General features: G+C 51.4%; 3 protein-coding genes across 3 annotated transcripts; all 3 read right to left on the bottom strand.

The window, feature by feature from the left end:
* Positions 1–8,539: 8,539 nt before the first annotated feature.
* LOC136577843 (histone H2A type 1-like) lies at positions 8,540–8,980 on the bottom strand. Its single transcript, XM_066577766.1, has one exon. It carries the CDS (start codon positions 8,978–8,980, stop codon positions 8,588–8,590), a length of 393 nt encoding a protein of 130 aa, XP_066433863.1. The 3' UTR covers positions 8,540–8,587.
* A 3,157-nt stretch (positions 8,981–12,137) lies between these two features.
* Positions 12,138–12,548, bottom strand: LOC136578122 (histone H3). Its single transcript, XM_066578026.1, has one exon. It carries the CDS (start codon positions 12,546–12,548, stop codon positions 12,138–12,140), a length of 411 nt encoding a protein of 136 aa, XP_066434123.1.
* Positions 12,549–13,809: 1,261 nt separating this feature from the next.
* LOC136578121 (histone H1B-like) lies at positions 13,810–14,490 on the bottom strand. Its single transcript, XM_066578025.1, has one exon. It carries the CDS (start codon positions 14,488–14,490, stop codon positions 13,810–13,812), a length of 681 nt encoding a protein of 226 aa, XP_066434122.1.
* Between the last annotated feature and the right edge of the window lie 8,829 nt (positions 14,491–23,319).

Here is a 23,319-nt window from a genome sequence, read left to right as displayed (position 1 = left end):
CTGTAACAAGGGGGCGCTGTAATACCTATGTATAGTTGTCTCAGGGGTCAGTACAGAGATCTCTCCCATCATCTATTATACCCTAGACTGTAACAAGGGGGCGCTCTAATAACTATGTATAGATATATCAGAGGTCAGTACAGAGATCTCTCCCATCATCTATTATACCCAGGGCTGTAACAAGGGGGCGCTCTAATAACTATGTATAGATATATCAGGGGTCAGTACAGAGATCTCTCCCATCATCTATTATACCCAGGACTGTAACCAGGGGGCGCTCTAATAACTATGTATAATATATCAGAGGACAGTACAGAGATCTCTCCCATCATCTATTTATACCCAGGACTGTAACAAGGGGTTGCTCTAATAATTATGTATAATATATCAGGGGTCAGTACAGAGATCTTTCCCATCATCTATTATACCCAGGACTGTAAAAAGGGGGCGCTCTAATAACTATGTATAGATATATCAGGGGTCAGTACAGAGATTTATTCCATCATCTATTATACCCAGGACTGTAACAAGGGGGCGCTCTAATAACTATGTATAATATATCAGGGGTCAGTACAGAGATCTCTCCCATCATCTATTATACCCAGGACTGTAACAAGGAGGCGCTCTAATAACTATGTATAATATATCAGGGGTCAGTACAGAGATCTCTCCCATAATCTATTATACACAGGACTGTAACAAGGGGGCGCTCTAATAAGTTTGTATAGATATATCAGGGGTCAGTACAGAGATCTCTCCCATTATCTATTATACCCAAGACTGTAACAAGGAGGCGCTCTAATAACTATGTATAGATATATCAGGGGTCAGCACAGAGATCTCTCCCATCATCTGTTATACCCAAGACTGTAACAAGGAGGCGCTCTAATAACTATGTAGAGATATATCAGGGGTCAGTACAGAGATCTCTATCGTCATCTCTTATACCCAGGACTGTAACAAGGGGGCGCTCTAATAACTATGTTCAGATATATCAGGGGTCAGTACAGAGATCTCTCTCATCATCTATTATCACAGACTGTAATCCCAGTTTTATTTATTTTTTTATAAACCTTACCACTAAGGCTGGAGTTGCTGCCAGATTCTCCTTGTTTGTTATTTTGTGTGTTGCTGACCTCTCTGAAAAGCCGGGCTGCTGGTGATTAGCACTAGTGCCTGAGCTCAGGAAGGGACTCTAAGTTACATGCCGGTACCCTAATAAATAGGGGGGGGGGGGGGGGGGGGTTTGCAACTTAGAAATCTAGGGGCAGTAGTGAGCGAGCCGGGTTAGAAACTATCTGGCATCACGACAGATTGGTGTCAGAATTCTGATAAAAGCCCTAGATTTGGTCTCTGGCAGCACACGGGTTTGTGCAGCGCAGTTGTAACCAAGTAATATGATACTTACAGAAGGTCATTTGGTTACATAGCGTTACCAACTCATAATTCATTTCTGAGTATGCAGACGCTAGCCATTATTTTGATGTGATGCACTCCGTACAACCAATCCCACTAGTCGTCAAAGACCCCAGGGGATTAAAGGACTAAGGCCTCATGTCCACGGGCAAAAGAAGAATTAAAATCCGCAGCAGATTTTATCTAGGAAATATTTGAGTGCAGTTTCACGGTGAGCTGGTTGTACGGCACTGCAGGCTGAGAACGCTACTACTGACAGGCTGCGGACAGGCCTAGATGCGTAATACAAAAATGGATGCACTACAACTCCCAGCAGGCCACAAGTATAATGTACACGGTCAGATGCAGCCCAATGGAGGAGCTTTGGGGTTTTTGTAGACAGGATCCTACTCTAACACTTTCCCTATATAAGCAGCAGCTCTTTCCCTATACTCTGTATAATACACTGCAGACTTAATAATAATAATAATAATCTTTATTTGTATAGCGCCAACATATTCCGCAGCGCTTACATAGACAGGGGGGAATACAGAAAGACAAAATACAAACATTACAGAACCACGGTTACATAGTAATCAGTTGATGGAAACAATAGGGGTGCGGGGCTCCAACGAGCTTACATACTACAAGTAGTGGGGTGATACAGAAGGTAAAGGGGCTGGAGATGTGCACTGTATGGCGAGGTGGAGAGTGAGGGGTGATATACACATAGACAATGGTCAGACATTTAGCCGTGTGACGGCAGAAACGGTGTGACTGCAGGAGCGGTTTATGATGGCTAGCAGGGATTGCAGTCAGTAGGTCAGGGAGCATGTTATCAGGCGGAGTACAGAGAGGTTTGTTTAGGGAATGCGGTATGCCTCCCTGAAGAGGTGCGTTTTTAGAGCACGCCTGAAGTTCTGCGAGTCCTGGATTGCTCGGGTAGCCTTTGGTAGTGCGTTCCAGAGGACCGGTGCTGCTCTGGAGAAGTCTTGGAGGCGGGAATGAGAAGTTCGAATTAAAGGGGCGCTCAGTCTGGTTTCATTAGCAGAGCGGAGAGCCCGGGCTGGTTGATGGATTGAGATGAGGGAGGCGATATAGGGTGGCGCTGTACTGTGGAGGGCTTTGTGGATGAAGGTAGCGAGTTTGAATTGAATTCTGTATTTAACGGGCAGCCAGTGCAGTGACCGGCACAGGGCAGAGGCATCCGAGTAGCGGCTGGACAGGAAGATGAGCCCGGCTGCCGCATTCAGGATGGACTGGAGAGGGTAGAGTCTGGTGCAGGGGAGGCCGATCAGCAACGAGTTGCAATAATCGAGCCGGGAGTGGATGAGGGCGACAATAAGCGTTTTTAACGTCTCCACAGTGAGAAAAGAGCGGATTCTTGCGATGTTCTTGAGGTGCAGCTGACATGTTCGGGCCAGAGATTGGATGTAGGGGGCAAAAGAGAGATCAGAGTCAAATATGACCCCAAGGCAGCGGGCGTGTTGTCTAGGAGTTATGGTGGCGCCACACACTGAGATGGAGATGTCAGGATGAGGTCGGTTAGTGGAGGGTGGAAATACCAGTAAGTCAGTTTTAGAGAGGTTTAGTTTTAGGTAGAGAGAGGACATGGTGTTAGAGACAGCGGACAGACAGTTAGTGATGTTTTGGAGGAAGGGTGCAGAGATGTCACGGGCAGAGGTGTATAGCTGGGTGTCATCAGCGTACAGGTGGTATTTGAGGCCAAAACTCCTGATGGTTTGTCCAATAGGGGCTGTGTAGATAGAGAAGAGAAGGGGGCCAAGGACCGAGCCCTGGGGGACCCCAACAGCAAGGGGAAGAGGAGGGGAGGTAGAGCCAGCAAAGGAGACACTGAAAGAGCGGTCAGATAGGTAAGAGGAGAACCAGGAGAGGGCAGTGTCCTTTAGGCCAATGGAGCGTAGCATACTGAGGAGGAGTTTGTGGTCAACAGTGTCAAACGCTGCAGAAAGGTCGAGGAGGATCAGTAGGGAGTAATCGCCCCTCGATTTGGCTGTCAGTAGGTCATTGGATACCCTAGTAAGGGCAGTTTCTGTCGAGTGTTGAGGTCGGAAGCCAGACTGTAGGGGGTCTAGGAGAGAGTTCTCTGATAAGTAGCTTACAAGGCGGAAGTAAACTAGGCGTTCTAGTAGTTTGGAGATGAAGGGGAGGTTTGAGATGGGTCGGTAGTTGGCAGCATCAGTCGCGTCCAGAGTCGGTTTCTTTAGCAGTGGGGATATGATGGCGTGTTTGAAAGAAGAGGGAAAGATGCCAGAGGTCAGAGAGAGGTTGAATATAGTGGTGAGATGGGAGATGACCACTGGGGAGAAGGAACGGAGGAGGTGTGAGGGGAGAGGGTCGCTAGCGCAGGTGGTGGGGCGAGCAGAGAAGAGCAATTTGGAGACTTCTTCCTCTGTCGCTGGTCTGAGTACAGACAGTGAGCAGGAGCTAGATGCAGTGCTGACAGGACTAGGGTCAGGGCTAGTCTGGGATTGGGAAGTTATTTCCTGACGGATGTCGTCTATTTTCTTTTTGAAGTAAGCAGCCAACTCTTCAGCACTGAGATCCGTCACTGGGGGCTGCGGTTTTGGGCTGAGAAGGGAGTGAAAAGTATCAAAGAGCCGTTTAGGGTTGTGCGATAATGAGGAGACTAGAGAGGTGAAGTAGACTTGTTTGGCATGGTGGAGGGCGAGGTTGTAGGTTCTGAGCACTTAGAACGCTATAGCTGTAATGGCCTGCACAGCCCGAGATGGGGAAAAAAATGGTGCACTACTGCTCCCAGCCAGCCACAACAGTAATGCACACGGTCAGATGTGGCTCTAAGAAGGACAGTTGGGGTTCTTGAAGACAGGATCCTACGCTAACCCTATATCAGCAGCAGCACTTTCCCTAACCTCTGCCAGCGTTTGTCTGAGGCGAGCCGCGGGTGGGGCCGCTTTAGGTACTCGGCGGTCCCCTGATCTCGCCAGCCACTCACTGCTGGGGGGTGTGATAGGGCTGGCACGTCACAGCAGGAAGTGGTAATGCCTTCCCCGCATGTCTATTGGCTAGACAATGACACTAAACATGCAAGGAAGAAAATGGAATTGACTCGAGTACCCCGTGGTGTTCGTCTCCAGTCCCCTAATGCTCGGACGAGTGTGCTCGCTCATCTCTAGTTATTACCTTAATTATATCAATGTGGATTCTACCATTTATATTGATTACATAGTATATCCAAAGATAGACAGACAGACATACAAACACATTTTATGCTAATGAACCCGCCTGTCTGGCAGTTGACTGTGCATTGTGATGTCCTCAATCTGGTGTGACACGGGCAGTATAGAATGATGAATACTGGAGCTTGGTGGCCATCTGAAGTCAGTCTCCACTTCGGACGGGTTACAGATTAAACAGTATTGTATTGTCGTAAATGTGCCCGGTCATATCTCCGCTTGCTGCATGTGGTGTGCTATGTTGTTGCAGCGTGTGCATCTTCCATGCTGGCACTTATAGGATCCTGCCGGTAGGGTAGATAAATTGCCCCTATGTTTTTGATGTGTCCTTACAGAATACTATATTGGGCCTGGGGGTTATGGTATCTATTAGGCAAATATCACTTTTAAGTATCTCCCAGTGTTTAATGAAGATCATTCTAAAGGCCCATTTAGACACAACGATTATCACTCAAAATCCACAGGAAGAAAAAAAGAAACACAGCAGCACTCCAAGGGTTCAGCCACACCGCTGGTGCAAGGTACAATGCAATAGCCCAGTTAGGGTCCCGACTCCCTGGGTCCACTGTTGATCAGCAATGTAGAGAGGAGGAACTAGGCAGCATTCATTAGCAGTCTTCTTTAAGTTAGCTTGATAAAGACCCGAGCACAGGGTCGATACGTGGCTGCTTGCTTTCCCATGGCTATTTAATAAAGAAGACTTCAAATGAATGCTGCCTAGTTCCTCCTCTCTATCACTCAAAATTCACGCACACGGCAGTTCATGGGACAGTTTTGAGCGTTCTCTTTGCATAAGCGTGTAAATGAAGGCTCACGCTGTATGCAGAATACAAGCGGGACCGCTATCTTCTCCATAGAGCTGCTGTCTTCTCAGAGCGCTCAGCTGATATCCCGCTAAGCGCTCCTAGCGGGGTATGCAGAACACAGCTGGAGCGCTTGTCTTCTTCATATTCCGGCTGTGTTCCCCAAGCAGGATACCAGCTAAAACAATAGTATCAGCAGTATCCCACTGAGAATGCAGCATGCAGCATGGATAAGGCTCATCGTGGTCTTTCAGCTAGCTAAATGGGCCTTTATTGAAACATGTCTGCTTGTTGTAGCCAGTATAGCTACTGGGGAAGGACAATCATTTTAATAAGACCCTTTCTTATTGAGGGGAGGAGAGGGAGAATAGTGCCCGTGTAGTCATGCATGCCATGTATTTTATGTGGATGCGCCGTGCTAAGGGTCTAGTACTCTGTTGTATGCATTGCACAGCTGCAGCATATAAGGGGCTAATGTCTGAAAGTGGCTGGGATATGTCTGCAAAAGTACCAATATCTGTACCGTCACAAGATGTCTGCCTTCTATAAATGCGGGTGATTGAGGCGTGCTTGAGGAGTCCATCCTCTTCAACGGTTAGGAGTGAAGGGTCCTGTGGTACCTTGACGCTGTTGGGGCATGGTGGTCTGGATGCAGGTCCAGACCTGTTGCCTTGTTATGAAGGACAGGGGTTAATGCACCATGTGCAGAGACTGCTGGTGCTGCCTGTCTTTGATGCATGCTGGATTAGTCATGCCTGGGAGTAGGGTGATGTTGTGGTTTCCCATTCACTCTGCCAGTTCCCATGTGCATAGTGGCTATATATTCTCACGCCTCCCCTTGCTCAGTGCTGCTTATTCTGTTCCATAGTGGAGTCCCTGGAGTTTGGAGCTCTTCTGTGCTGGGTGTATTTCTACTTGCAGAGGAGTAGCTGTGGGTTCCTTTTCAGTTGCATTTCTGTTTTTCATTTCTGTGTTGCTTGCTGTTCGGTTCATCTCTCCAGGGGTCCTTTCAGGGACAGACAGGGCCCAGGAGGAAGACCGTGGGGCCGTCTCTATCGAGGCTACTACTCTTCTTTAAGGCAGGGTCCCTTCACCCCCCTTACTATGTTAGGGCCAGGCTTCATCCTCCCTGGAGCGGTGTTACCATTCAGCATAGCATGGTGTGCGGCTCGTTCCTACAGCGCATGCGTTCCCTGTCGCCGTGCTGAGTGTGGTACCCTGGTGTCGCACAGGCTTTTCATCAGGGTTATGCATTTCAGTTGTGGTGCACACTGCTCTTTGGTGCATATCTATCTACCAGAGTAGTTGTGAACATCACCCTGCGCCGGTGCTGAGCGTAGTGCTTGTGAACCATTGGGGCGTCACACCCGCAGCAGTCAGGAACACGGCGATCCATGGGCAACCATATATATCCTGGCAATGATCTCACCTATGTAGCAGGTTATGTTAGCTCCCGTCTTATATGTCTTGTTGTGTCCTCTTCGGAGGTTAATAATTCTGCTTTCTCCATAACACAAAGGCTCTTCTCAGAGCCGCCCACCACTTCCAAGGAAAGGCTGTAATCCAACTCCTTGTGGGGTCGTCAGCAGCGGTGATAGTCTATGCGCTCTGACATGATACAGCCGGGGTGTAGCAGCCTCCCCGTCAGGGTGCGCTTCAGGCTGCGGTCACGGCACGCTTTTACACCCCTTAAAGGGGTTGTCCCGCGGCAGCAAGTGGGTCTATACACTTCTGCATGGCCATAATAATGCACTTTGTAATGTACATTGTGCATTAATTATGAGCCATACAGAAGTTATAAAAAGTTTTATACTTACCTGCTCCGTTGCTGGCGTCCTCGTCTCCATGGTGCCGACTAATTTTCGCCCTCCGATGGCCAAATTAGCCGCGCTTGCGCAGTCCGGGTCTTCTTTTCTGAATGGGGCTCCGTGTAGCTCCGTGTAGCTCCGCCCCGTCACGTGCCGATTCCAGCCAATCAGGAGGCTGGAATCGGCAATGGACCGCACAGAAGCCCTGCGGTCCATGGAGACAGAGGATCCCGGCGGCCATCTTCAGCAGGTGAGTATGAAGACGCCGGACCGCCGGGATTCAGGTAAGCGCTGTGCGGGTGGTTTTTTTAACCCCTGCATCGGGGTTGTCTCGCGCCGAACGGGGGGGGGGGTTTAAAAGAAAAAACAACCCGTTTCGGCGCGGGACAACCCCTTTAACCTATTTAGGGCAGGCAGGTTATGTTTATAATACGCGAGGAGCTGGGCCTGAATTAATGAGTGTGGTGAAGGGTTAACAGACCTGCCGTTGGAGGTCGGGTGGTTTTAGTGCCGCCTATGGGCGGGGCTATAGTCAGATTCTTCCCGCTCATTGGCTGATCACCGGAGATTTTGAACTTCCCGCTCAGTTGATCGCGTCTCCCGCTCTTCCTGTCCTCCACCCATCCATGTAACACGTGTAATCAGTGACCAGGCCGTCTGATATAGAGGCGCTCGGGGCTGGAGGTAAAGAACACTCAGCTACAGCCCCCTAATCCCAGCCCTACGACGGGCGGTGGAATCCTCTACCTGCTCCACCCGTAACGCAAGAGGACGTCTAATCCCTGTAGGTTTACTATAATCCAAAACCAGCCTGTGCCGTGCAGGGCTCTGGGAAAGCTGGGTGATATAGCTCCACCTCCATAAAAAGTGCATGGCTGTGGATAACTGGGTGACATGATGAGCGCACTTCTAAGGGGGCGACCGTGCAGAGCTCTGAGAGGGCTGGATGATGCGGCTGCAACGCTTTGTAAGCATACGGCCCACGCAGGACCCTGAGAAAGCTGGGTGTTCTATCCGAAACACAACACGAGCGTTCCGATTCTTGTATATACGTGAGCAAACAGAGGATCCTGTTAACCCGTTATCGCAAGGACTGGTGAGCGAGTCCTACAGCCGCCCGTCCTCTGGACATGAGGTCACCTAGAGCAGGACGATTGTGCGCTTCTGCCGGTGACAGGGATGGCCAAATTGGCATCCGCCCCAATCTCTGCCTCCTTGTGGAAAGTCCTGTACAGTTAGTTTCCCGGTGCAGCCGGCGTACCGGCCACCGAGTATCACAGCATAGAAGCGGCGCAGCTCTGTTGTAAGGAGCATGTGGGTGGCTCTTAGAAGAGCCTTTGGTTCTATGGAGGGATCGGCGCGATCACTTGCTCTTGCTCGTCTTGCTGCTCTCGGTCTTCTTGGGCAGTAGCACGGCCTGGATGTTGGGCAGGACGCCTCCCTGGGCGATGGTCACCCCACCGAGCAGCTTGTTCAGCTCCTCGTCGTTGCGCACAGCCAGCTGGAGGTGACGGGGGATGATGCGGGTCTTCTTGTTGTCCCGGGCGGCATTGCCAGCCAATTCCAGGATCTCAGCGGTCAGATACTCTAGCACTGCTGCCATATAGACCGGAGCGCCGGCGCCCACCCTCTCAGCGTAGTTGCCCTTGCGGAGAAGCCTGTGTACACGGCCGACAGGGAACTGCAGTCCTGCCCGGGATGAGCGAGTCTTGGCCTTAGCACGGACTTTGCCTCCTTGTTTGCCGCGTCCAGACATCTCCTAGCACCTGAAAGCAGAATTAGGATAAAACACCTTGAAAGTTGTGATAACGAGAAAGCGCAGTTCTGTTGATTTTTATAACCTGCTGCTCCGCCCTCCTCTCCGCTAATTGGGTAGCTTTCAATCCACGCAATACAGGCCAGACTTGAGGAAGAACCAATGAGCTGCACTGGGCGTGGCTAATGACGCTCACAGGGGTCACATGTTTTGCTACTCCAGCAAAGGTTGTGTATACACAACGAAGGTGTATGTATACATCGGCTCGGTTACTTAGTCCCCTGCGTTGCACAACTCGTCTTTGTCTCTGTGTACCGGAGTTGTTCTCTGTCTATGTACTGGATTTGAGGAGATCTTCCCTGCAGCGCTACACAACTGTATCTCTGTCGGGGGTCGCGATGCTGATTGCGCTGCAGATTAGGGATACGTGCGGTGACCGAAGCCGCGCTATGCGGACGCCTCCATAGAGGTGGGCGCTACGTGGATTCGGTGATGCAGCTGCGGACAATTAGCCATTAGAGAAGCGGCAGCGTTTTTGCCACCGAGGTACCCGGAGCACAGTGCGCCCATGACTGGATTATGCTGTGGGGTCGGCGTGGTGGCTACACGAGGCGGTCGACGTCGGAGGGAGATGCCGACCACAAGTAGCAGCTGTACTGGAGTGCTCGGAAGGCAGAAGACTCCAGGGGATATGCGGGTCTGCGCCCTAAAGCAGTGGGGTGCACAAAGGGAAAGGGGTAGTAGGCAGACGATATGCTGGGGGCTGTAGTACATTGTAGTGAGTAGCGGAGGCAATCGGGGATGCCTGAAAATAAGAGGCTTGAAGCACTGGGGGTGCTAGGAAAGGGGAGGGGGGCCAAGAGGAGAATAGCCTCACCTTCTCCAGCTGCTTATGTAGAGACGCCCATGCCCCTTTTGAACCCTTTTATCGAAGTTGCCATCAGCCACGTCCTCGGGCTGACAGTTCCACACTCTCACTGCTCTTACAATGAAGAACCCCCTTCTATGTCGGTGTAGAAACCTGAGGGGACCACAGTGACAGCGGAACCGGAGAGGGGATGGCAGTCACCAAAGTGGCAGCCTTCCCGGGTGCAGGGACCGGAGGGGAGCGAGAACCAGAGTGGCAGTGCCCGGATAAAGCCGCCGCACGGGGACTGGGAGCATTGACCAGAGTGACAGAGGCCGCATGTGGAACAGAAGAGTACCGGGAACCAGAGGGGCAGTGCACCGGCTACAACAGCCGCATGGGGAACGGGAGCGGAGACCAGAGTGGCCGCGGCCGCAGGGTGAACGGAAGCGGAGATGGCAGTCTGGCATGGAGAACAGCGGGCATCCCTTCACAAAGAGGCGCAGGCTGGATTTCTCAGAGACCAACCTCTTCCCTAGATTAATTTAGTGCTCCGGCTAGATCACCCAGGTCCCCCAGAGTCCCGCAATGGGAAATCAGTGCAGCACTCTGGGAGAGCTGGCTGCTATGACGGCAATTCTATGTAAAATAATGGCTCCGCGGGTCCCTAGGAGAGCTTCGTGCAATCGCAGCACTTCTATATGAGAGGACGGCCGTGCCGGACGCCTCCAATATGGTAGCACTACACGGATTAGCTGGCAGGCCGTATGCTTTAGTACAAGGAGGACATACAATCAGTGCGCCGCAGCCTGCTTCCTGGTAGAAGAGAAGATTCCCAGGGATTAGGGGTCATCATGGTGGGGGGTATTTTTAATAGAACGCTTAAATCTCTGTTACTCGCAATAACTGAAGTATGTATGTGCGCATCTAGGCATTTATTCACTTTGTCCCCGCCCCCTCTCTCTAGTATTAGTTACGACCACTCATTTTAATGATACAAAGACCTTGCGGGAAGGCGTCATGAGGGGAACACGGCTGATAATAGCATACGCAAAGAACAAAAATGGGTATGAAGGTGGGCACCCGAAAATGGAGATTCAAAGGGTTAAATGGGTTTGAGCCACTAACAATGCCAACGCATAAGGGGTGATGGCAGGCATCCGATATAGGGCGGATTACACGTATCAGAACAGATGGGCAATCAGACAGCAGCGGCGACCCCCACAAAAAGTTGTATTACAGCCTTTCCTTGGAAGAGGTGGGCGGCTCTGAGAAGAGCCTTTGCGTTATGGAGAAAGAGCAGAATTATTAACCTCCGAAGCCGTAGAGAGTGCGGCCCTGGCGCTTGAGGGCGTACACCACGTCCATAGCGGTGACGGTCTTCCTCTTGGCGTGCTCGGTGTAGGTGACGGCGTCGCGGATCACATTCTCCAGGAAGACTTTCAGGACGCCGCGAGTCTCTTCATAGATGAGACCGGAGATACGCTTGACGCCTCCCCTGCGAGCTAGACGGCGGATGGCAGGCTTGGTGATGCCCTGGATGTTATCACGGAGCACCTTCCTGTGCCGCTTGGCGCCGCCTTTCCCAAGACCTTTCCCTCCTTTACCGCGACCAGACATCTTCCACGTTGCAAGCAGAAAACAATTGCCAACCAGTTCAAGCGTCCTCCCTTATCTACGCGACGAGCGGACCAGATTGGAAACAGTAACAAATGACGCAAGTTTAGGCGTTCCTATTGGGGCAATTACATGTTGGCCACTCCCCTCTCCTTGCTGATTGGTTTAACACAGAACCGTTTGGAATTTTGAATTGACCGCGTATTCTTACAATTCTTAACAGTTTCCCGGCCGGTTCCCAATCCCATTATGCGGTATTAATTAGTGTAGTTTTGTGTATTGCTGTCTTTCTTCTTCGTACAATGAGATAATATCCACATAAATACATCCTCAACACTAATCCCTTCCCGGCCCACAGGCACAGATAGATGCCTCATACGGACACGTTTGATCAACCACGTTCATAACAGTCTGCCGGGGAGTCAAATCTCTTTCTACATTTAAAAGATGAGAGAATGGCATAAATTAACTGAGGAACTGACTAGGTCACTGAAGGGGTTAACAGACCACCTCCTGCTGACGACAGAACATTATAGGGGAGAGGCGGCACCAGGGTACACCGCGCACAGGCTGGCTGTGTACCCGAGTGGGGAATCGGAAGAATGACAGCGGAGGACAGGATGCAGCTCGTTTGAGGAGGATTTGGTGGCTCTGAAAAGAGCCTTTGTGTTCCATGCGGTGCCCAGAGCAGATCTAAGCCCTCTCTCCGCGAATCCTGCGGGCCAGCTGGATGTCTTTGGGCATGATGGTGACCCGCTTGGCGTGGATGGCACACAGATTGGTGTCCTCGAACAGTCCTACCAGGTAAGCCTCGCTGGCCTCCTGCAGGGCCATGACCGCTGAGCTCTGGAAGCGCAGGTCAGTCTTGAAGTCCTGGGCGATCTCTCTCACCAGGCGCTGAAAAGGAAGCTTACGGATCAGCAGCTCGGTGGACTTCTGGTAGCGACGGATTTCACGGAGAGCCACTGTACCTGGACGGTAGCGGTGAGGCTTCTTCACTCCGCCGGTGGCAGGAGCGCTCTTCCTGGCGGCCTTCGTAGCCAGCTGCTTGCGGGGAGCTTTCCCTCCGGTGGATTTACGAGCGGTCTGCTTGGTTCTGGCCATAGCTCTACTGTAGAGATGCACACAGATGTGATATGATGGGAGCCGTAGAAAGAGCAGAGCCTTTATACCCTACTTGCTCTTCCCTATTGGCTCTTAGAAACAACGCCCCCTACATCTCATTGGCTTTTTCGAACAAACCACTAGCCCGCCAAAACGCTTGATGCCCGCGACCAATCAGCGTTCGGCAGAGGCTGGCCCCACCTCACCCTATCAGGCCATTGCATGATACGTACGGGTGTCTGTGAAATCATGTTCTCAGCTGCTTCCCTGCATTGATATGTCCGCAGAGACACACACTCCACGCTGCACGGCAGTCTCCCCCATTAGAAGCTGTGCTGGTTTTATTGGAAATGCATTAGGTCGGCGAGTCCCCTCCCCCTTCACACTCAGCCCGGCATCCATACACGCGTTGTATAGGTCACAGTGCCCCACAGGAACGGGGATGATGCGGCGACAATGTCTCGTATTACTTCCCCTCTACAGCCTCCCCCTCGCTCCCTAGACTCCCAACTGATATGAAGTCCCCTGTAGCCGCTATGGGGCGCTGCTATCTAGAACAGAATTCGAGGCAGTGATAATACAGCTCTGCGGTGAGAAGGTGGCGGCTCTGAAAAGAGCCTTTGTGGGGTAAATGCATGGGCGGCTTCAGCTTATTTCTTAGCCGCACTCTTCTTGGCTTTAACCCTTTCCAGTCCAATGTCGGGCCTGCCCCGACATCATCATTTTCCTCCACAGCTCCGATGTCGGGGCAGGCCCGACACTGCAGTGCAGGAGTGGATCTGCACCCGATCGTCAGGCACATCGGGTGCAGATGCACTCCTTTACTGGTCGTCATCGAGGACCCCCGAGGAGAAGGCAGAAAGGGTTTTTAACCCTTTCTGCCCACTTCTTTATACATTACATAGCGCTCAATTAGCGCTATGCAATGCATAGATTCCGGCCGGCGATCATGTGACCGCCGGTGTTACCTGACCCCCGGCGGTCACATGAACGCCGAGCCGGGAGCCTGCACCGTGCAAGGACCTGCTTACCTGACCAGCGTCTTGTGCATTCTCCTTCTGTCTCCCGACCCGGCGATCATGTGACCGCCAGGTGTCACCTGACCCCAGCGGTCACATGATCGCCGAGCCGGGAGGCAGAAGGAGAATGCACAAGACGCCGGTCAGGTAAGCAGGTCCCTCCCTGCACCCTCCTGAACTCTGTCAGATCAGGAGGGTGCAGGGAAAATGTATTTTTTCTCACCTGTTCTCCCAGCTCCAATTTATTTGGAGCTGGGGAGAATGGGTGAGAAAAAATAAATGGATTGGAAAGGGTTAACAGCCTTCTTAACCGGACTCTTGGCAGCTTTGGGTTTGGCCGCCTTCTTTGCCGGACTCTTCGTCACCTTCTTGGGCTTTGGGGCGGCCTTCGGCTTTGAGGCTTTCTTCGGGCTCTTGGCCACTTTCTTGGCGGCGGCCGCTGCAGGTTTCTTTGCTTTTTTCGGGCTTTTGGCCGGAGCCTTCTTGGGCTTCTTAGGAGATTTCGCCGCTTTCTTGGCTCCAGCGGGCTTCTTGGGCTTGGCCGCAGACGCTGGCTTCTTTTTGGCCGGCTTGTCCTTAGTCTCCTGCTTCTTGTTCAGCTTGAAGGAGCCGGAGGCGCCGCTGCCTTTCACCTGGAGCAGGCTGCCCTTGGTGACCAGAGACTTGACGGCCAGCTTCAGGCGGCTGTTATTCTTCTCTACATCGTACCCTCCGGCAGCCAGAGCCTTCTTCAGGGCGGCTAGAGACACCCCGCTGCGCTCTTTAGAGGCGGACACGGCTCTGACGATCAGCTCCGACACGCCGGGACCGGAGGACTTCTTGCTTTTCTTGGCGCCCCCTGCGGCGGATTTCTTCGGCTGCTTCTTGGATTTGGCAGCCGGCTCGGCGGCAGGAGGAGCGGCGGCTGGCGCGGTTTCTGCCATTGTGTGCTGCGGAAATCAAATAGTAAAACTCTCCTGGAAGAGAAACTCTGAGAGCGGCGCTGGTGGCGCCTCTTATATGTACAGCGGCCGCGCTCTGATTGGCTCGTGAGCAGGCCCGTCCTGAGCTGCTATTGGCTGAATCTGAGCACTGCTACTGCCTTATCCCATCCAGGCCTCCTCTCCGCTCCGTTCTCCTCTTGTGCTTCCCTGCCCGGGATAAGAGTCCGTTACCGGTCAGAACCGGACAGGAGAGCTCGCTTTCAACGTGACTCCTCACTCTCTGACATCTCATGCAACCGTTTATAGCCGCCGCTGGCGGAGGTTCCGGGGAGGAGCGGAGAGGAGGCCACGAGATCTTCGCCATAGTTCTCCCGATCTGCACATCACCGCCTATCTGCGGAGATAAAACCGCTGCGGGAGCGCCTTCCCTCTATTCCCGGCCCTTGTCACCATCCCCGGGATCTACTCCACAATCTCCATCGTGCAGAAGCTGATTGCACAATGCGAGGACGACCTGGAGCTGCCGAGAGCCCAGAGGTGTAGCACAGGCGGCGCCTCCGCTCACTGCCAGCTCCCGGGTGCTGAATGTATACTGTATATACTGCAGACTTCTCTATACTGCGGGGCAATGTAAGATGAGGAAACCCAGTACCCCCCCTGTACACTCAGACGATCGGGAATGCCACACGTTATCGTCCCTTTAATACCCCGGACATGATGGGTGTGGTTGTCCACAAGAAGAAGCGATTCTTCTTCTCTGCAGGTGCATCTCCTCCCGCGGGCTGCTGCCCGTTCTATATCATCCCAGGGATATCATGTGCTGGACGTGACGGTCATTGCATCGGCTCTGTAGTTCCCATCAATCGTTGACGGTGAAGATGGAACTTGGGATTCTGCTGAAGAGCGGTGGCATCTAACAACGCTCTAATCGGGATGTAGATCGCCAAGAAATGACGCCTGAACAAAGCCTTCTACCCGCGGGTCTCCTGCAGCCGGCGATGGCCTGTCAGTCACTGATGTCCGAGCGGAGCAGTGATACAGCGGGACTCTCAGCGCCAGATCCAGTGCCGCAGTCGGTGACATCGTACAGAACCCGCAGGGAGGGTTCTACTGTAGATCCCCGGGGCAGCAGATGTTGTACAGTGTCCGCTGGGATTCCTATGGCAGAGCGTGTTGGTCCAGAAAGCTTTCACAGACCCTGAAGGACCATCGGTACTGTGAGACCCCCGCTTCCCCCACAACCCCGTCCTCCATACCCTTCCAGATCGCTAATCAGCTCTTCTATTTAGCGCCCAAGGAGGCGACCCAGAAAGAGAGCAGTGTCAGGGGCCTCCGTGGGGAGGAGAGGATAATAAATACCATCGGGTGCCATCAAGAAGCTTCACGGAAGAGCTCCCTGTCCGGGCTGCCCCATGCGTGACTTCCCACGGGACACCGGCCTAGCTATGTACATTTAACCCTTAACCCACTAGTCTCCGGTCACTGTATCTACCTGCAGTCATACATGTAAAGGCAGTAGCCGCAGTACACGGTGCGGCCGGCGGGTCAATAATCTGCTCACAATGAACAACATGGACATACAATGGAGAACAATACAATAAATGAGTTCTGAATGTAATGTTTATGTAAAGGTCACCGTGTCCGTACAAAGGGTCTAGTGTTCTTGTGTCACATTGTGTGCAAGTAGTAGCGGTAAAGGGAAACCTTTAGGCTGATATCTTGTCACGGAGTGTTGTTCAATCTTTGGCAATCCGTTCTGATGCCCCGATAATAGTCGGCCCTGATATATGCACCCCGTCTACCCTGATACCCTGCCTCCATGACCTTCACATCTTGGTGGGATCGTCCACCTTGCTCATGGCTGAGGGCACCAAGGTTTTCCGGGAAGTTACCACGATGGCTGAGCAGAAAATGCCCCTCGATGCTGATGTTGCAGCATTGTGTAGCTCCGGACAAACTCTGGACAAACCCTCATTAGCAAGGCACACTTTAGCTCAGCACCACACTACCTCCAACCAAGCACAAGCACTGCCTGCGGGACACACCGCTGCCTCTTCTCCAGGGTCACATGCTGCCCAACACCCCCCCCCCCCCCCCCCCCCGCACGACCCTGCGTCCGCAGCGCACACAACAGTGAGACATTGACATTCGATCTTCATTCCAATCATGTGTCACCTCCGTCAGGAGCTGCAAACGTGGGCATGCGTTACATAGCAATGGGGAATCCATGTGCCCGCACAGTATTCATTTTGTCTAGGTGTCGCATAGCTCAATAGACACTGCAAGGGGAAAGCCATCTGCACTCTGTCCCCTACCCAAGTCAGTCAGTGTCTTTGTGCCAGACAGGTCAAACACCGCAATGAGAACTAAGTTTGCACCAACAGCATGGGTGGTTCCTAGGCAACCCAAGACATGAACAATAGATAAATCAGAGCGGCCAAACATGGCAGACTTGCACCGCGCCGATGACATAGGCCTCGGCCCACAGCTTCAGCAATCGTAGGCATGAAGAGGACTTCGATGCTAGTTCATCTGCGACGGGCTCATTAATGCAGTTAGCTTTCCTTTCACCGCTCCAATGACTGGATTAGCAGGAAAAAGTTGCACAGCCCCAACCTGGCGCAGTTGCACTTCCCCCGTGACATAGGCCTCGGCCAACAGCTTCAGCAATCGTAGGCAGGAAGCGGACTTTCACTGCACCCAGGACATAGGCCTCTGCACAAACCCTCAGCAATCGTGGGCCTAGAGCGGACTCCCATGCTAGCGTAGCTGTGCACATCTCATTAGCGCTGTATCGCTCCTCTTGTTTGTCCCAATGCAGCGCCCCAGATAGCTGAGGTAACGTGAGATAAAGTACAGGTTGGCTTCGGCCAACACTGCATGCTAGTCAGTCTGGCCTTTTTTCATAGTCACAGGAGGTACAACTCCGCTATGGGAAGTCTGTGTTGACCCACAGCATGGGTGGGTCCCAGGAAGCCACCAACGGTACATAAATAAATCCCATTGCAGTGCCTCAGATAGCTGAGCTAACGTGAGATAAAATACAGGTTTGCTCGGCCCACTCTGCATGCCCTAGTCAGTCTGGGTTTTTTTCATAGTGCCAGGCAGGTACAACTCTGCTATAGAAGCTGTGTGGGTCCACAACATGGGTGGGTCCCTGAAAGCCACCGACGGTACATACATAAATCCCATTGCAGTGCCCCGGATAGCTGAGGTAACGTGAGATAAAATACAGGTTGGCTTCGGCCCACACTGCATGCCCTAGTCAGTCTGGGTTTTTTGGGGGGTCAGATACGTAGAACACTGCGATGGGAACACTTAGTGCACCCATACTATACACAGACCCCTGTAATATTCCTGTAGCAAAGGTATAAGAAGACCCCACTAACAGTTATGCTGCAGAAGTCCAGGGAGATCCTATTAACACTTCCGCAGTAATAGTATAGACGGACCCCAGTAACATTTCAGTAGCTGCAGTATAGGCAGAGCCCAGTATCAGTTACATTTCAGTAGTAACAGTATCGACAGACCCCAGTAACATTACCATAACAGCAGTATAGGCAGAGCCCAGTAACATTTCAGTAACAGCAATATAGGCAGAACCCAGTATTAGTAACATTTCAGTAGTAACAGTATAGACAGACCCCACTAACATTACAGTTAAAGCAGTATAGGCAGAGCCCAGTAACATTTCAGTAGCAGCTGTATAGGTAGAGCCCAGTAAAATTTCAGTAGCAGCAGTATAGGCAGACCCCAGTGACATTTCCGTAGCTGCAGTATAGGCAGAGCCCAGTAACATTTCAGTAGCAGCAGTATAGGCAGAGCCCAGTATTTGTAACATTTCAATACTAACAGTATAGACAGACCCCAGTAACATTTCAGTAGCAGCAGTATAGGCAGAGCCCAGTAAAATTTCAGTAGCAGCAGTATAGGCAGAGCCCGGTAACATTTCAGTAGCAGCAATATAGGCAGAGTGCAGTATTAGTAACATTTCAGTAGCAGCAGTATAGACAGACCCTAGTAACATTTCCGTAGCGGCAGTATAGGCAGAGCCCAGTATTAGTAACATTTCAGTAGTAACAGTATAGACAGACCACAGTGACATTTCCGTAGCTGCAGTATAGGCAGAGCCCAGTATTAGGTACATTTTAGTAGTAACAGTATAGTCAGACCCCAGTAACATTTCAGTTTCAGCAGTATAGGCAGATCCCAGTATTATTAACATGTCAGTAGTAACAGTATCAACAGACCCCAGCAACATTTCAGTTGCAGCAGTATAGGCAGAGCCCAGTAACATTTCAGTAGCAGCAGTATAGGCAGAGCCCAGTATTTGTAACATTTCAATACTAACAGTATAGACAGACCCCAGTAACATTTCAGTAGCAGCAGTATAGGCAGAGCCCAGTAAAATTTCAGTAGCAGCAGTATAGGCAGAGCCCGGTAACATTTCAGTAGCAGCAATATAGGCAGAGTGCAGTATTAGTAACATTTCAGTAGCAGCAGTATAGACAGACCCTAGTAACATTTCCGTAGCGGCAGTATAGGCAGAGCCCAGTATTAGTAACATTTCAGTAGTAACAGTATAGACAGACCACAGTGACATTTCCGTAGCTGCAGTATAGGCAGAGCCCAGTACCATTTCTGTAGTGGAAGTATAGGCAGACCCCTGTAACATTTATGTAGCAGCAGTATCAGCAGAACCCTGTATCATTTCTGTAGCAGCAGTATCAGCAGACCCCTGTAACATTTATGTAGCAGCAGTATAGGCAGACCCCAGTACCATTTCTGTAGTGGAAGTATAGGCAGACCCCAGTAACATTTCTCTAGCAGCAATATACGCAGACCCCTGTAGCATTTCTGCAGCAGCAGACCCCTGTAACATTTATGTAGCAGAAGCATATGCAGACCCCAGTACCATTTTTGTAGCATCAGTATAGGCTGTGAGGAAAGAGGAGCAGCAGCCAGAGGATTCAGAGTTTCAGCAGTGGATGGCGTAGAAGACTGGGTGCCTGATACATTGCTGGATGCATTTTCTGCCTTCCACGACAGGACCTGCTCACACTGCTCCGTTTGCAATAAAGGCCTACCACGTGGACCCACAAATTGTGATATGAAGCTGGGGACCCCAGAAACTTGCCTCTCTCCTAATCCCGCAGCAGCCAGCTGGGATACACCTGGACCAGGGACTTGGCCTGTGCCCACACCCTCACTTGGACCTCCGCATCCTCGCCAGCGTCCACATCCTCGACCCCTACCCCTCATCATGGTGTATTGCGAATAGAGCAGACACAGACCGCTGTAAATAATTATGGAATCATATGCGTACACTTTCACGCAGAGAGCGGAATCCTAACGCTAACTCCAGGCAGAAAAAAATGGAAGCAATGCAATAGTGATGCACCAGAACTCCCGCCAGGCACCCAGTAAAATGCAGACGCTCAGCGGTAGCCCTAAGTAGGAGCTTTTTGTTTTTTTTTTGTCAAAGAATACAGGCTGGATAGTGTGTATATCACATTCCCTCTATCAGTCGATGTGGCCGTATGCTGTGCGTCTCTAATTCACTGCAGACACAGCCCGGTGTAAATGATCTTGGAATTATGTGCGTAGACTTTGTCACTGAGAGCGGTATAGTAAGGCAAACTCCAGGCAGAAAACAATAGTCAGGAAGGCCGCAAACAGGCCTAAGTGCAATAGTGATGGACTACAACTCCCATCAGACAACCTGTAAAATGCACACGGTCACAGGTAGCCCTAAGAAGGACCGTTGGGGTTCTTGTACACAGGATGCTACACTACCACTCTCCCTATCTCAGCAACGCTGTCCCTATACTATGCAGTACAGACTGCAGCCTGAGAACGCTATAGCTGTAATGGGGCTGCACGCCCGATATACAAAAAAAAAAAAAAAAAAAAAGCTAAACTGCTACCAACAGCCACAACAGTAATGCACACGGTCACAGGTGGCCCTAAGAAGGACCGTTGGGGTTCTTGTACACAGGATCCTACACTACCACTCTCCCTATCATAGCAACGCTGTCCCTATACTAAGTAGTACAGACTGCAGCCTGAGAACGTTATAGCTGTAATGGGGCTACACGCCCGATATACAAAAAAAAAAGCAAAACTGCTACCAGCAGCCACAACAGTAATGCAGACGGTCATATGCGGCCCTAAGAAGGACCGTTGGGGTTCTTGTACTCAGGTTCCTACACTAACACTTTCCCTATAGCAGCAGCAGCACTGCCCCTGATCTCTCCCAGTGTGTGACTGTGGAGAGCCGCAAGCGGACCCAAATTAAATACTCGGGGGTCACTTGATCTGGCCCGCCACTCACTGCAGGGGGGTGGGATAGGGCTGGAACGTCACAGGAGGAAGTGGTAATGCCTTCCCTGCATGTCTATTGGCCAGAAAATGGTGCTAACATTTCAGGGAAGGAAATGGAATTAATATAATATAATAATCTTTATTTGTATAGCGCCAACTTATTCTGCAGCGCTTTCAGGCATGGATAAATGCAAAACAATACAACAATTACAATATAAGGTACATTTGGTTAGACACAAATGGGTTGGGGGTGGTACAGGAGGTGCAGGGGTTGGGGAACACAGGCAATAGGAAATTTTATGTACAGATCATTTATCAGAAGGCAAACAGGGTGGAGCACCATAGGGAGGGGCGAGGGACTATGTCAGGAGATTTGGTATGCTTCCCTGAAGAGGTGCGTTTTTAAGGCACGTCTGAAATTTCGTGCATCGGGAATTGTCCGGATGCCTTGGGGTAGAGCGTTCCAGAGGATGGGTGCTGCTCTGGTGAAGTCCTGTAGGCGAGCATGTGAGGTTCATATTACAGGGGTGTTTAGTCTGAGTGTGTTAGCCGATCGGAGTGAGCGGGCTGGGTGGTGTACTGACAGGAGGGAGGCGATGTATGGTGGCGCAGCGCCATGCAGAGCTTTGTGAGTGAGGTAGAGGAGTTTAAATTTAGTTCTGCAGTGGATGGGCAGCCAATGCAGCGACTGGCATAATGCAGAGGCGTCTGAATAACGACTGGATAGAAAAATGAGTCTAGCTGCTGCATTTAGTATGGATTGGAGCGGAGCGAGTCTAGTGCGAGGGAGGCCAATGAGTAGCGAGTTGCAGTAGTCGAGCCGGGAGTGAATGAGCGCAACCACGAGCGTCTTTAGCGTGTCCGTGGTTAGGAACGGACGTATTTTAGCAATATTTCTGAGGTGCATGTGGCATGTTTGGGCCAGAGATTGGATATGGGGGGTAAAGGAGAGGTCAGAGTCCAGTGTGACCCCAAGGCATCGGGCATGCCGTCGGGGGGTTATGATGGTGCCAGACACTGGAATGGAGATGTTGAGGGGAGGTTGGTTAGAAGGTGGAAAGACAAGGAGGTCAGTTTTAGAGAGGTTTAGTTTGAGAAAAAGGGAGGACATAGTGTTAGAGACAGCAGACAGATAGTCGGTGATATTTTGGAGGAATGGTCCAGAGATCTCACGAGAGGAGGTGTATAGTTGGGTGTCGTCAGCATAGAGATGGTATTGGAGGCCAAATCTGTGGATTGTTTGTCCAATTGGGGCAGTATAGATAGAGAAAAGAAGGGGACCAAGGACCGAGCCCTGGGGTACCCCGACAGCGAGAGGAAGTGGAGCAGAGATAAAACCAGCAAAGGAAACACTGAAAGAGCGGTCAGAGAGGTAGGAGGAGAACCAGGAGAGAGCAGTATCCTTTAGACCAATAGAATGGAGCATAGTGAGAAGGAGATTATGGTCAACAGTGTCAAATGCAGCAGACAGGTCAAGGAGGATTAGTAGAGAGTAATCACCTCTCGACTTTGCAGTCATCAGGTCATTTGTTACTTTTGTAACGGCAGTTTCGGTCGAGTGTAGAGAGCGGAAACCAGACTGGAGGGGGTCGAGGAGCGAGTTGTCAGAGAGAAAGCGAGTAAGCCGGGAGTAGACCAGGCGTTCCAGTAATTTGGAGATAAAGGGGAGGTTCGAGACGGGTCGGTAGTTAGCAGCATTAGTCGGGTCCAGGGTTGGTTTTTTAAGCAGAGGGGATATAATGGAGTGTTTGAATGAGGAGGGAAAAGTGCCAGAGGTTAGGGAGAGGTTGCAGATTGTGGTAAGGTGAGTAATGAGAGCTGGGGAAAGGGAGCGGAGGAGGTGAGAGGGGAGAGGGTCGCTGGCGCAGGTGGTAGGGCGGGCAGCGGAAAGGAGCCTGGAGACTTCTTCCTCTGTCGTTGGTTCTAGCGTAGATAGTGAGTAGGTGCTGGGTGCAGTGCTGATGAAGCTGGGATCAGGGCTAACCATGCAGCTTTCAGAGATTTCTTTTCGAATGTGGTCGATTTTTTCTTTGAAATAGGCAGCTAGTTCTCCAGCAGTCAGGTCTGTCGCAGGGGCCTGTTCCTTGGGGCTGAGGAGGGAGTGAAAGGTCTCAAAGAGTTGTTTGGGGTTGTGGGATAGTGAGGAGACAAGGGAGGTGAAATAAACTTGTTTGGCATGGTGAAGGGCTAGGTTATAAGTGTTAAGCATGAATTTGAAGTGGAGGAAGTCTGCCGGCAGCTTTGACTTTCTCCACAGCCGCTCGGCGCACCTAGAGCACCGTCGGATGAAGCGCGTTTGGGACGTGAGCCAGGGTTGCCGTGGTCTGCGTTTGACAGCTCGCGTCACGGGCGGTGCCACTTCATCCAGGGCATGGCTGAGGGTGGTGTGGTAGTATTCGGCTGCCAGGTTAGGGCAGGGGAGGCGAGAGATGGGCAATAGGGAGGACTGAATAGTTTCAGCAAACTGTTTAGTGTGGACAGACTGGAGGTTCCTAGAGGTGCGAT

Source organism: Eleutherodactylus coqui, chromosome 8 (assembly GCF_035609145.1).
Source record: "Eleutherodactylus coqui strain aEleCoq1 chromosome 8, aEleCoq1.hap1, whole genome shotgun sequence".
In the NCBI taxonomy this organism is placed as follows: domain Eukaryota; kingdom Metazoa; phylum Chordata; class Amphibia; order Anura; family Eleutherodactylidae; genus Eleutherodactylus; species Eleutherodactylus coqui.
This window is presented reverse-complemented; position numbering and strand designations above follow the sequence as displayed.

Excerpts from the sequence above, each read along its gene's own strand:
- LOC136577843 (XM_066577766.1), bottom strand. The coding sequence starts at position 8,980 with ATGTCTGGACGCGGCAAACAAGGAGGCAAAGTCCGTGCTAAGGCCAAG.
- LOC136578122 (XM_066578026.1), bottom strand. The coding sequence starts at position 12,548 with ATGGCCAGAACCAAGCAGACCGCTCGTAAATCCACCGGAGGGAAAGCT.
- LOC136578121 (XM_066578025.1), bottom strand. The coding sequence starts at position 14,490 with ATGGCAGAAACCGCGCCAGCCGCCGCTCCTCCTGCCGCCGAGCCGGCT.